The 14,918-nt window shown below is 40.5% G+C and overlaps 1 protein-coding gene across 1 annotated transcript; it reads right to left on the reverse strand.

Annotated features, from left to right (window-relative positions):
* Positions 1–239: 239 nt before the first annotated feature.
* LOC141744591 (cytochrome P450 2J4-like) lies at positions 240–14,551 on the reverse strand. The gene is made up of 9 exons (XM_074590882.1): positions 14,381–14,551; positions 12,972–13,134; positions 11,897–12,046; positions 10,293–10,453; positions 7,636–7,812; positions 5,041–5,182; positions 2,433–2,620; positions 1,588–1,729; positions 240–899 (listed from the first exon to the last, which is right to left on the reverse strand). The coding sequence occupies exons 1-9, from the start codon at positions 14,549–14,551 to the stop codon at positions 721–723; spliced, it is 1,473 nt and encodes a 490-aa protein (XP_074446983.1). The 3' UTR covers positions 240–720.
* Between the last annotated feature and the right edge of the window lie 367 nt (positions 14,552–14,918).

A 14,918-nucleotide genomic window follows, 5' to 3' on the forward strand; every position in this document is an offset into this window, starting at 1 on the left:
TCTTTCCAAAAATTAACTTGGCAGAATTGTAAAATATTAAAAGTATCTGCCCTAAAATAAATCCTTTCTCTGTATCTTCACTCTTTACCAAGTTTCAGCCTGCATTTTTTCTCTGCTGGACTCAAAACAATTATCCTCTGACAGATTTAAAGATACCTTATACATATTGTGCTGGGTCAAATCTAGAAATTCTCAGTGAACTGTAAGTCATCCATAAATAAAACCAGTTGCTAATTTTTCCTTCATATCTTTTATTAGTGACCATCAACAAAAAGTTGACTGAAATGTTTCTAGTGATGATAGTAATATAAAGAGGCAGGATTTTCCAGGTATGTTTTTCCAAACCTAATTGCTTTTGAAAACAGGGTAACATGGAGATAATAAATTAATTTTTGAAGTCTGCCAGTCAATTTTGGCATTGGTGGAGCAGATTTAAATCTGCCAGGCCAGACAGCAAGTGCATGCTGGCTTTATGGCTGAGAATGATGGTGCGCTCCAGATCAAAAGAACTTTTACTAAAAAAAAAATAATAAAAAAATCACCTTCAAGACCAGGTAACAGGATCTGAATAAAATTATCTGCTGTAGACAAAAGGTGGCTTTTGTAGGCAAAATTCAAGTCCAAGACCAAAAAAAAGGTTATACTGTGTCTAGACACACATTCACAAAAGTAAATGAGATTGCCTAATTGATGGTCTGTGACATGCTGCACGCGTGCAGCCTAGCGCGGAATGGCACAAACCCTGTAGGGGTGGGGCTGCAGCGTGCCCCCCCAAATGGGCTCTGTGTTGACCTTCGTCACCCCCTCAGGCAGCCGGAAGGTGAATGCCCGCAGCAGGTTGGCAAAGAAAATGAAGAGCTCAGTCCTCGCTAGATTCTCCCCCAAACACACACGGTGCCCTGCAGGAGGAGGAGGGGAAGGACAGTGAGTAAACCACCCTGACCTCGAAAGCAATCGTATTCATCCTCACACAAAGCAAAGGTATTTTTGCTGAATCCGGAATTTCTGTAGGACTTAATGCAATCAATGACACAAAACTTCAGGTAATTCTTCCTTTAAAGAATCCTATCTGCAGCTATAGATAATTGTGTAGCTATTTTGCTCTGAGTTTCACTTCAATTACCTCAAAAACCTCATCTTCATTTGACTGACAATTTTAAAGGAATTTGTTCAATCATGTAAATGAGGAATAAGGACTTGCTCTTCCTGGGACATGTTGTGCTCTAGTTTTGTATGCATAAAGCAACACTACAGCTGCTTGCAAGTACTTTCCAAATGTATGTCTAGTGTTGAAATGTATGCCCCAAATCAATAACCATAATCCTTAGCAGAGCATTTTCTTCTAAAAATAGGGCAAGTTACATGTATACGTTTGTCAGGACATCTCTAATTTTCTATGCTATTATTTGTTCAGGAGACCAAATGTTTGTAGTTGGATTGGGAAACGTTACCGAAAATAATCATGTTGATTTTATCACTGCGTTACACAAAGAGGTTTAAAATAAATGACCAATAGGTTTTTGATAGACATTTTAATTCTACAGCCCCAATCCAAACCATTAATGTTTGTGCTGTCAGTCCATTTACCTATTGAGAATGGTAAAAAGGCTTCTTGGCTCACAAAGTTCCCATCCTTGTCCAAGAAGTGACCAGGGTTGAACTGTCGAGGTGTTTCCCACTGCTCTGGGTCATACAAAGACGAAGCGATATTTGGAAAAACTATGGTGCCCTGCGAAGGGAGAAAAACATTAACTCGGTTCTGGCTGTCACTCCTCTCCCAGCAGTCAGAACTGGCTAGGTGGGACCAGTGTTGGTTTATTTTCAGAGTTCAGTGTTGTATGCTGGTATGTTCATTTCCCCAGTGGGAGCTGTGAGGAATGTGAATTCTTTTTGTTTCAAGCCTGACAGTGGAAGTAGCCGTGTCACTAGAAACTAACAGCTTTATTTGTGCTAAACCCGTTTTCACTTCTAACACTAGAAGTTTCTGTGATTTAGTCTCTTTGAGGAAAGCCAGTTGCAAACCTTCAGGCTTTTCCCTGGATCTTTCTGCAGACAAAAATTCAGTCAGAAATCTTTCCAATGCCTTATCAGTACAAAGCAATCACAGTATTCTTCAGTATCAATCTCTAAGGTTTTTGTCTTCATTAATTTGCAGCCTTGCTAAAATCCCCTCTTCCAGCCAGGGGCATCTTTCACTACTGAAAACCCTCTCCCAACAGCTGCATCACTCAAGTCAGCCTGGCAGACGTTTTCTTGTCCTTGTTCCCATTCAGGCTATGACCCAGAGGTCCTTGTTCCCATTCAGGCTATGACCCAGAGGCATCCAACCCCAGTGTTGTTGAGGAGAAGACCCTGGCACAAATAGATTTGAAGCCACACCTTGCTCTACTGATGCAGGAAAGGTCTGTAGAGCTGAGAAACTGTGTCTGTACCTTTTTGAGGGGAAAGCCAAGCAATGTAGTGTTCCTCACGCATACTCTGGGCATGCCAACTGAGATAATGTTGCTGAAGCGCTGAATCTCATGAACCACAGCATTTGTGTAGGGCAGTTCTCTCCGATCCTCGTAGCAGATTAACTGTGAAGGACCCAGAACAGCATCCAGCTCCTTCTGCACTTTCTCTGTGGAGAAATATTCATCATTGCAGGGGGGGAAAAAAAAAAAAATATATCAAGTATTTTCACTAATTCCATTTTCAAAGAGATTTCCCATTTAGAACTATGAGGACAGCAACAAAATTAATGTAAAAACCTAAGTAACTTTTATAAAGAAAATAAAAGTAGTAAGGTATTCCAACAGTTTAAACATATGTGAGCTCTACTTTCGTGTCTGAAGTTATTTGATTGTGGATTAAGAAAGGACATTTGCTGCTCAAAAATTTAAAACTCTTTTAAGAGTTGCCTTACTAACACTTAAATGAAGGAGATAGCTGTAAGAAAACACAAAGAGAAATCAGTTAGGTGCCCCAGGCACCTACAGCCGGTTAGAACCACTAAGCTCACAGCTCTCTGGAATTTAAGCCAGGTGAATCTGGGTCTTAAAAGCCTGATTCCTCTTAAAAGGAAATGGTCTTTTACATAGGATGTCTGTCAAGTGAAGCAACGCCAAATAGAACAATGTCCAAATACCTTTAAAAAAAATGGATCTGCTTCTTGGCGCATGCCTTTTGATCAAGAATATCATGATTTAAATTACTTATTGCACAGGAGTGCTGAGACCATTAACAGAAATATGGAATTTGTTTTGTAAACTTCAAGAGAGGCAGTACACACATAATAAAAATGCCTTCGATTTTTAACAAATAATCCTGTGTTTTTCCAGGCCCTTTGAAGCAACACTAGGATGCCAGGAAGCCCATTCTTCATTGATCAGTTTGTGCTCATTCACATCAAGCCTGCGCAGTGACTGCCAGCAGTCCTTCACAAAACTACGTTAGGTAGATCCTGACATCAGAGATTTCAGCACCTTACAGAATTTAAAATGTATATCCAGAAAAATTTTTAAGCAAAGTAAATTTCCTTCTATGAAGAACCAGCTTGCAAAATCAAGCACAACTACTTGAGCATCCAGTATAGTTTGAAGCAATCAGTCACTGTGTAGGTATAAATATGCATCTCTGTTGCAGGAGTTCAGAGAACAAGGAGAGCCCAATTCCATGATTAGGCAAAAGGCCAGACTTTTCCATATGGTGCACAATGGAACTGTGTAACGTTGTCATTGGGTGTCAACACAGGCAAAAGTATGAACGGGTTCAAAAAGAAGCCACCAATTAAATGAGGACAGATATATTGGTGTCAGTTCATTATGAGAGTCTAGATGCAATGTATGACTCAAGAAGCCCATGAAGGATCATTCTGCACACACCCTGCTTTCCCAAGTATGTGCAAGGTATTATATTTAGACAAATAAAATTATTTAAGTGAGTCAGCGCTTTCATAACTTTAATTACATTAGGTGATAATAAACATGCAATAGCATGAGATTTAGTAGACCTTCTTGTCTGACAGCTCCAAGTTGAGCAATTTTTTCTTATCTTCATCTCTTTCCTCCATTTAAAATCCTCTTCTCCTCTGGGTATTTGCACATATTCTGCTATCTAACAATGAGGTTTCTGTTATCCAGCATAAGAGATCATTCTTTTTTGGTTTCCATTTAGTGGTCTCTGAAAGTGATTGATGGATATTTAAAAGCTAGACTTAAAAATAAACTTCTTAAATATACATAGACAAAACAGATGAGCCATCAAATTCCCCTCCAGACTGGAATAATTTCTGTTGCAAGAAACTCAAATACATCACAGAGTTAATTTAATCACAGATTAAATAGACACCCTGATACCTTGGGATCCTAAATGGACCGATGGACAAAAATAAAGTCAAAGTTATCAATTGACCTTTAGGTGATTATCTTTACTACTACTATGACCTACAGAGCACAAAGAAGGGTAGGACTCCCTGTAGCCCCCATCACTGATACTCAGCCAATACAAAGCAGAATTAAAGCAAGTTTCCAAAGAGTAGCATCCCTACTATCACACATCAGTTTCTGGTTAATTATTTTCAGCCATCAGTCGAGTTTACAACTAAGACAGGACCCAACTTAGTTTCCTGACGTACCATCAGCATTTCACCAATAGCTGCTGCAGTGCCCACTGTTCCTTCAAGGATGATGCGTGCAAACCCTCTGGCTTCCCAAACAGCAGCTCCAGTCCTCTTACTCCATTGACTACCCTACGATCTTCATTTCCCCAAAGACCTCAACCCCTCCATCTCAATCAGCCACAACCTCTTATGCATATGCATACTTCCCAAACTGTTAACTCTTTCTGGAAACTGCCTTATGCCTGTGGGCTCCTGTAAGAGCTTGTCTACAGACACACTGGATCTACCAGTACTGCCCAGCGCAGATCTACCAGTACAAAAAGGTCTGTGTGCCACTAGCCATATACGAGTATCTAGGAATAATCTCTGATCCATGAAAATGTTCAGAACTTGGCTGTTCTATTGCATCAGAGATATTTGTGACACGCTTATCCACTCACCTTGGATGTCTGGATTTGCCACCATATAGAGCAGGCCCCAGTTCAAAGTTGTGCTTGTTGTCTCTGATCCACCCAAGAAAAGGTCATTTATAGAATAAACCATGTTGTCTTCATTGTATGTAGACCTGGGTACATCTTTGGACTGCAAATGATAAGAAAAAGTAGAAGTTTATACATGGAAGTTAGAAAAAACAGAATAGGTTTAAATGTGATTTTATCACTGGTTCCAAGCTGTGGTGTGTTCTGCCTACAGTACAATACAGAGAGACTGATAAAGAACATTAGACACTAAAGATGATTATCAATACGAAAAGCTAACATTTCACAAATGGACAAGTCTTGTTTACTCCACTCTTAATCATGAAGCTAAATCACGTTATCCACAGAAAAGGATTGTTGGCTTAATTGTGCAAATAGTGGTACATTTAGAATGTTTCATAAGTAAATATTCCTCTGAAGGTGTGTCATTCTTCACGCCTCAAGTCATATTCCATCACTTAGTTTTTCTACCAAGCAACACAGTGACCAGGTAATGAACACTGGGCTGTCAAACGTTCTTAACCTGTGGCGTTCAGGCTGCTTCTCCACTACAAGGCCATAATGACTCGCGTACAGCTGCTCTGGGGTTTTACAGTTTTCAGGTAGAAGTGTGAAGACAAGTACATATATGCTGAAACTACGAAAGAAAATTGTTATGGTTTGGGGCAATTCATTGTCTAAATATAGGGATGTTATACTCGGGGGTCTTGAACCTTTCTTTTGCCAGTGGAGCAATTGGAAAGTGGGAAGGATGTTTTTCCCTCTTGTAATATTATCTAATCTTTTTATATTGCCCCCTGTGTATTTATTACAGACAGTTCAATCTTTTTAATAAACAAACTTGGATGATTTCCACCCAGCAGAGTCCCAGAAGAGCTCGCTGAAACAATTGCTGGTCCACTGATGGTCCAAGTCTCATAAATCGTAGGAGAGCAGTGAAAGACTTTAGAAGCAGTTAAACGCTTTGGAAGACCAGATGTGTTAATATTGTGCCAGTATCAAAAAATTTAAAACAAGAGAATTTGAGGAACTAGAAGCCAGTTAGATTGACATCCACCCTGGACATAAAAATACAGCAGCTGATATGGGAATCAATTAATAAAGAATTACCAGCTAGAAATACAAATTAAAGTCATTTATTGTGATAGAGAAAACTGATCTTAGCAAGGAGATCTGATTTGATTCTTTGACAGAATTAGCAGCTTGGACAATAATGACAGTTTCACGGTTGCAATATGCTTGCAGTTCCACAAGACAGTTGCTTTTGTTGCCCACAAGAATGAAAAAAAGGACTACGAAGTGTTCATAAGACACATGCTAAAGGACTAAAGAGCTGGCTGACAGAAATAGCTAACAGACATTCTTCCCTGGATGCACGTCTCTGTAGCGTGATCGAGCACAGCAGCAGAGCCAACTCAGGGAGTACACAAGGCAGTCCAGGATGACAGACCTATTCCGGCTGTGCCAGCAGATGCAGGATGGGTGCCTACAGCCTGACAAGGTTGCAGTCCCTCTGTTGCTGCGACCAGCACATGACCACAGTGGACGGGGCACCGGCTGTCCCTGCAGACAAGCACTGCCACCCAGGAGCAGCAGTCACTACCCACTTCTCCAGGGGCTGCAAGAATAGATATCCCCCAGCCTGCGTATGTCGTTTGGCTCTCTGTGCCACCCTTGCCTTGTCATCCCTCAGTAACACCAGTCTCATCTTGTCACTTCCTTTCCTTTCTCCATTTTCTTCCTATCACCAAGCAGAACAGGAGGAAGAACACGGTCTACTGCAGTGGAGAAGAGGAGAAAGGAAGAGTGATTAAGTGCTGGTAGGAGGAGTCACAGAGAGGAAGGGCAGTTGCTAGTCCGGGGATTAGGGAGGGGATCCTGTTCCCAAGGGATTCAGACAAAGAAAAAGTGATCCTGGCAAGGTCTAGAAAAGGGAGAGATAGATGTCCCCATTTACAACTTAAGCAAGCCTCCTACAGCCTTTCAAAACTCTATGGATTCCCACCTACCGCTACTAGGCCTACGTGCCCAAAATGCCCTTATTTGCCCCAGTTTCCTTTGTCTGCTTGAAACTTCACTGACCCTGGCGCTCTCCTCTTCTCCAGCCTTGTCTGAAACTCCACTGACTCCTAGTTTATTTCCCCACAAAATGCTCTCAAAGTCCAACCATCCTTTTGCAGCAACCTCTTTTGACAAACCCTTACCAGCCAAATATCCTACCCAGAACATCCCACTCTGTCTCCCCCAAGGCCTTCCCAGTTTTCTTGTGGTCCACTCAGAAGCTCAGTATTCTTTCTTGGAGGCCTTAAATCATTTTGTAACTTGTGCCAATGAGAAAAAATGCAGTGTTTTAACCTGCCCTTTAATAAAAGGATTGCAAGGTGCTGTGGCATATCAGTAATTAGAAAGGATTTAGGAAGTCCCTGGTTACTGGATTCACATTAGGATGTCTATGAAAGGTAAGAGATTGTTATAGAAGGGCTCAGACTGAATTATTTAGTCATCCATTTCACCTTATTCCCCATGAATGTATGATCAGGCAGAACAAAAACTTACTTTTTCAATGTGAGACAGGTAAAAGTCAATGAAATCCTGCAGTTCTTCTGGTATCCCACGCTCCATGTGCATTCTGATCTCTCTCCTTGTAAAAGAGCTCAGGACATCATAGCAAGACAAAGCCTTCTTATGAGGACCAGGGAGACGGCACATCAACCAGGGGAAGATTTCATACAGCTACGGGAATGACACACAAGAGGTACCACAAAGTCTCTATCACTAGAAAAATGCATTTTAGGACTACTAAAGAGAGAACGTAATGTTCATGTGAGCATGTGTTTTTGGCATCATGAGTAAAATACTCTGTCAAAGACTATGCTTATGTTTTCAAGTTGTGAAACAGTACACGGTATAATTTCTAGCTGTGTTGATGGTAAGATTCAGAGTTCCACAGGCTTTCAAGCTCAACCACAAGCCAAATTAGAATGGTTATAATTAGAATGAATTGTATTAATTTATTCAATTATTCAAATGAATGTATTCAGTTACAATGAGCTGTATACAGACATTTACAAAGTGAGATCCTGCCCTCCAGTGGACAAAACCAGGAAGGAAGAAGCACAGCTGTTGCAAACTGTCCTCACCAGGATGTGCAAAAGCAGTTGATATAACCCAAAACAAGGGCCAGCTACCAGCGGCCAGTATACAACCTCAGGAATCCCCCAAAGCACTCTCTACTAATCGAGCTCTCAACGGTCCTCAATAAATTTGGAAGATTTGAAATCCCGAAAGGCTGAGAAACAGCTACCTGACATTTTTGAGTGTTCTCCTCTAGAAAAGAAGGGGTTACCTCACATAACATTAATTTTATCCTTCTCTCTTACTGTTTGGGAAAATCTGGCCTAAGAATAGCTGATTTCTACCTATTGTGATAGCTAGAAAGTTCATTCTGATTTTCAGCCTATATTTATGCCTGGGTAATTTGTATGCATTGTTCTTGTATCTGCAGCATATTTTCTTTTAATAGTTCTTTTCCTGCTCAAAACATAATCCACTAATTTATCAGCAGAAGTTCTATCCTTTCTCAGTCTTCATTTTGCTGAGGTCTTCTTGTACTCTCCTAATTATACTGCAGAAAGCAATTATTAGGTGTTCACTGGAGTCTGGCTGAATTAGATAGACTATACTTCTGTCTTTTTGGAAAATCAGTTCTTACTGTCAGACATCCAATTATCAATTAATCATTGCCTTATCACAGAAAGGCAGTAGTCCAGCCCATGGTAAACTGACATAGAACTTCATAGCCTTTTTGTTTAATTCCATCTCTCTTTTGTTTTTTTTTTTTTTTTTCCTTGCAAAATGTGTTCAGGAGCATTACATACAACTGTGCTCTGAATAACCATATACGGTTGCCCAGACTATGTGCATTCCTCCTCTCAAATGCATGCACTTTCCAGCTACTATGGCACCCTAACTGTAAGTGGAATTTAGTTGTCAACGTTCAAGACAGTAACTGAGCCTGTCCACACTCCCTGTTCCCAGTCTTGCCAAAACCCCTCCTCCATTTCTGGAGGGGCCCAATTCACAGCGTTCTCCTGTTCAGTGCCTGACAGCATGGAATCCAGTTAAGAAATGGGGATGTGGATGCAGGAATGTTCACTTTTTACATGATTTTTTTGCATCCAGGAAGTGGGAAGATTGCAGCCCTCCGTCTGAAATGGTTTGAACCCCTGTTCATATTTCCCAGAACAGCATCTTATTCATTGAACTAAAGCAAAGCTAGGATAAGTAAGAGAGAAGAAAAGGAAGTATATTCTCTATCCCAAAAGCAGGTCTCACCTGCCACCACTAGACACAAGTTACAGGACCAAAGCTAGGCTAAGCAAAAGGGAACCTGAACATAACTCAGTGAGAATAATGTTCCACAGGATGGGGGGGGGTGTGTGAAATCTCTATATTACAGGATTTGCTTATGTGTTTTACATTAAGAAGCTAACACATAAGATGCATGGGACAACTTTAGAAGTGGAACCAGAACTCCCGGGCAACTCTGAACATACTTGTGTGCAAAGCAGGCCTCTTCTAGTGTCAGGTAAGTCCTTGACTCTCAGAAGAGCACTGTTTCGATTGCCAAGCTTACAGGTATATTTGCGGGCTTAGCTTTTCCTGTCTTCTGCTGCGTGCGTCTAGAGCTGCTCCTCACTCAGGGTGAAGGAGTGGAATTTCTCCAAGAAGTCTTTGAGTCTCCATTTCTTATAGAGGAAATGGAGGTAAGTAGGCACAGGCAAAACACTTAGGTATTTGAATCAATCTTCTCTGTTGACTGTAAATAAAGCAGTGTCTAAAATTGGCACATGAATCACAGTTTTAGACCTGACATTTACTATTTAACAATCCTGATCCCCAAGGCAGCAATCTGTTGTGCGTGGGGGTTGAGAAACCAAGTAACAAACATGATCCAGGAGCAGTCCATCAGCTTGTGCCTTGCTGCAAAGATTTAGGAGCAAACCACCTTATCACGGTACTCAAACACAGGACAATGAACCAAGGCTGGTGTGTAGAGCTTTACCATCACGCTTTGAGATAGTGCACTGCCCAGTAAAGCTTCATGGGACGTTAGTCACCCATTCAAAAACTTTTGCCTAACACCAACCTCTTGAATCTGCTTTTCTCACTTTCTGTCTTATTCAGAAAAAGACAGCAGATAGTTTACTTACATGATGAATAAAGCTGCCTGCAAATCTGAATAGACGCTCTGTGGCTCTAATCAGTTCATGGAAGGTTTCATCCTCTCTGGAGAAGCGGTGCCCAAAAACAACAGCACAAATTACATTTGAGACTGAATGAATGAGAGGGAAAGAAGGATCCAGGGGTTTTCCTGCAACCACAATAATAGATGTCACTGTTAATGTCTCCTATTCTGCTTTAGTGAAATGAAATAATATTACAGGATACCCAAAGAACTTTCCAGAGAGTATTGCATTTCATAGAGAAGCAGCAATCTTCTTACAAAATTGTAGTATTGAACCGATTCTTAAAAACTATGGTGCAATCCCATAATCCCAGGAATGTGTGGCACCCTGAAGAAACGCCAGATGTATAAAGTATTTCGTAATATGATAGAGCAAATTTAAAAGTAAGAAAAAAAATATATTTCTATGCAAATTTGCCACCTGGCAAATTCAAAATAGGCCTCAAGCATGGCAATGTCTGAAGACACTGTGGTCAAAGGGAATCTGCGGGGAGAACCGTAAGAAGAGAGGCAGCCTTATTCAGCAAGGACATAAATACAGGCAAGGCTACTATATTTTGTATGACTTCGCTAGAGATGTACAGCCTCCAGTAAGTTTAAAATGTCAAACTTTTTTCAACCCATTGTGTCAACAAAATTATAACGAATTTTAAAGCAATTACATGAAAAACTCATCTCAAAAATCTTTTTTGTGACTCCAGGATAAATGTCTATAAACAACTATATGTATGGACTGATGCAACTTACCAACACCCAATGCACAATTCTGATTAGCAACTTATTGTTCTGGGCTTTTCTTTCCTGCACATGTGATCACATCTCAGTCTCTCCTAGTTCTTAAACCATGGGATTGGGCTAGATTTAATTACTTTTAATTGATAGAATGCTGGTCACAGCATGTCTTGATTTACTGCGCCTTTGCATAACGATCAATATTGGGAAATCCAACTCACATGCCCCTAACTGGGCTGATCAAGGTAAAATGTTGCAATAAAGGCAAGGTTCTAGTCACTGCTTTACAGAGTGCGTGCAAATGGCGTTACAAGACTTAATTCATCAGCATTGATAATGTGTCCGTATCTTTGACCACCAGCACCATATATGAGCCAGAAACGTGCCCTCAAGACAAGAAGGCCATCATCATCCTGGGCTACATTATGAAAGGCATTGCTGAGAGGCCAAGGGAGGTCATCTTTCCCCTCTGATCAGCACTGGTGAGACTCACCTGGAGTGCTGGATCCAGTTCTGGGCTCCCCAGCACAGGAGAGACATCAGTGTACTGGAACAAGGTGAGAAAAAGGCCACAAGGACAATTAAGGGATTGGAGCATCTGACATAAGAGAGGCTGAGAGAGCTGGGTCTGTTTAGTCTTGAGAAGGCTCAGGGAAGTATCTTAAATGTATATAAATACCTGACAGAGGGGAATAAAGAACACGGAGCTAGACTTTTCTCAGTGGTATCAAATGAGGCAATTAAGCTGCCCTTAATTTCAGAGCAGGACAGAGAAGTTCTTGCACTAGACACATCAGACTAAAGACAAAAATGAACCAGTATTTATTGCAGAAATACCTTTCATACTTGCAAAGAAGTCTACCAGGTAGCGGGCCTCCTCTTGAACTCGATGCTCCAGACCTCTTTTCCCCAGACCAAGGTTGCGTAGAGTCCTCAGTGCAAACCTTCTCTGCTGCTTCCAGGTGTGACCAGTTGCCAACATAATCCCTGCACCCATTCAAGGAAGAGCTCTTTATCATGCTAATATTTATTATAGACAAAGACTATGTTAAAAGATTTACTAAACCGCAGAATATAATTAAACTATTGCATTGCCTATGAATACAAAGACAAAAAGGGATAGCTGGGGCATGTAAGCATGTGGGCAGGGCTAAAATGGACAAACTCAACTGGTAATAATAAAGTTCCTGTCCATAGGGCAGAAAAGTTCAATACTTAGGCTTTGTGACAAATATCTTCAGAAGAAATAAACATCATATACCAACAGGATCTTTAATGTAGTATAAGAATCACCAATGACTGAAACAAATTAGAAATAGAAATATTTAAGGAAGTAGGTTTTCTGAAAAAAGGTGGAGGTCACAAATAAAATGAAGTTTGTTTCATAATGCATGTGTTCATGAAAATCAGCAGTTTGGAATTTCCAGTATGGCTGGGGAGTATGAAACCTACAGCAAGGTTGAAACAGAAGTGCACTGAACCTCTAGATGCAATTGTGAGAGTGAGAAAATATTCACAAATGGAAGGGAATGGGAAGAAGATCCCACCCTCAAGATCATTCTTCAATTGCAAATGTGGTGGTGGGAGGCAATAAGTCCAGGACAAGAAAGTGGGCTGTTTCCTGCTCTTCCTCCATTTGTGGCACAACCTTCCACTGCCTCATCTCATCACCTCTGAATTTGCTCCAGTGAATACTTCACACAAGGCACTATGAATATTCTTTCTTTTGCTGGTCTCTTCCTCCTACTACCATCTGAAGGCTATTTCACCACTCCCTACTTTGCAGTTCACCCGGCAAGCATTCCTCATAGACAAACTGTGCTACTCTGGTACCTTTGGAAGTGGTCACAAGCTACAAAAGAGCTGCAATTTGTCAAGATGACGTTTCTGTGCAATGACAAGAAAATCTCACCTTTTCCTTTGGCCATTGCTCTGAAGAAAGGAGACACTAGCCTCCCAGAAACATCTTCAGGGTGCATGGTCATACCATCCTTAACTGCTTGAAATCCATTCAGTACAACCACTGGGGCCCATCCAAACCATAAGGTGAATATGTTGCCATGGATCTTTGCCAGCTGTAGATGGGAGAGAAGCCAGGAAAGCACAGATAAAATCCCACACGCTGCAAACAGAGGATGAACCTGTTTTTACACTGATTACGAGACCAACCCTAAGGTGGAATGATGTTCTCCATCTTTCCCACAAGATTGCAATTATCTTTGAGAAAGCATGAATGGCTTTTCCAGAATTCGCTGTTTGAAACAACCCAATACTCCAGCTTTTCAGAGCCCCAAATCTAGACCAATGAACATTAGGTAGCTTTTATTACATTGTATAAGCGAAGGCTCAGTTAAAAATGATTCATGTGATAAAAGGTATTTTTTATGCATGAATTTGTTTCAAGAGGGTTTCTATCATTTGCACCTGTAAAGTGGTGCAAAGCGAACACAGAAATGTCAGAGGAATAACTCGCTTGTAGAGAGTGGACCAGTTACTTTCTTCTTTCCCCCCACCCATTTGCACATTCAGGTGCTGGAACTTGAGTAAGACTATTCCTTACTTCCTGTCTGAACCTGCTGTTTGGTCAGAATAAAACGGTGTGCCTTGTCAAAATCGCAGTGACAGAAGCCACTGGACTTGTCTATTGATAATCCCAAAAGCACCGCGAGAACCAACAGGATGAAATAGAGGTAGCTTTGTGCTCAGTACTCCTCAAAAAAGTACCTAACAAAAGGTTCATGGATTTTTTTTTTTAGATCCTGTTGATACAAACAAGCATATATACACATAGTGCATCATAAGTATCTATTTACTGCTCAAGCAAGAGCATGCCAGTGCTCAGAAAGATAAAAATCCATGCTGTGAAAGTAAATTTTTTTTAATAGTATTTCTTTTCCCTAACTACAAATCTGATATATTATCCCTAAAGGTATTTAATCCTAAATGCTATCAATTTTCACAGGAATTTGTCTAATCTAGTGTTAAGGGGTGACAGAGGATATCAAGTTTCACATGAATTTGTCAAATTCAGTGTTAAAAGGTGATGGGTTTAAGCATCAGAATGTTTTTCACACATTCAGAACTTCCAATACCAGTTTTCTTAGCTTGGCAAACTACTTCATGCTCAATAATTTTTTCTTATTTTGCCAACCAAACCAGCAGTTCCGAACCAAACCAAGCGCAATATCACAGCGGCTAGTTAACAACTACAGTATGTTACCAATGCAGTTTCGGGAGAGGATGTTTTCACATAGCAAACAACATGAGAAATGGGAAATTACAGAGACTTTTAAACAATTAGGAGTATCTGAAAATAAATACCTTCATGAGGAGATCACGATTAAACTGAAAGTTCAGCTGTATCAAGGTCCCAAAAACTGGGAGAGGGATTGGTCCAGGAGGAAGCCGTCTCCGTACTCGTTGCAACTTAAAAAACTGCATAATTAGAAGAAATACAGCCAAGGCTATAAAAACGTGACTTATTGTCAACATTTTAACGGCTGCTTTTACTAGATTGTCTTTATTGAAAATAGCCTATTGAAGCTATTAAGGCTGGTTGCTCAACCAGTTTTTTCATAAGAGCTTAAATTTCATATAATAATTATTCCCCGCCCCTAACCCTCCCTCTTTATTATCAACCACTCCCTTTTTGTCCCACTCATGACATTCTCATCCTCAAGCATATTTAATAGATGCATAACCCTCTCCCTCATTCAGATTGTATTTATCAAATAGGGATCACAGGATTTGTAGAAACAACGTCTTAAAAGACTAGGGCAAGATTCTCCAGGCAACATAGATACACATACCCACACATAAATTCTCCATCTAATTTTCTGAAACAATTGTGGATGGTATG

Source organism: Larus michahellis, chromosome 6 (genome assembly GCF_964199755.1).
Source record: "Larus michahellis chromosome 6, bLarMic1.1, whole genome shotgun sequence".
NCBI lineage: Eukaryota > Metazoa > Chordata > Aves > Charadriiformes > Laridae > Larus > Larus michahellis.

Excerpts from the sequence above, each read along its gene's own strand:
- LOC141744591 (XM_074590882.1), bottom strand. The coding sequence starts at position 14,551 with ATGTTGACAATAAGTCACGTTTTTATAGCCTTGGCTGTATTTCTTCTA. Across the intron at positions 7,813-10,292 it reads CAGGCAGCTTTATTCATCAT|CTGTATGAAATCTTCCCCTG; the intron begins GTAAGTAAACTA and ends TCATTCCCGTAG. Across the intron at positions 2,621-5,040 it reads GGCAAATCCAGACATCCAAG|AGAAAGTGCAGAAGGAGCTG; the intron begins GTGAGTGGATAA and ends ATTTCTCCACAG.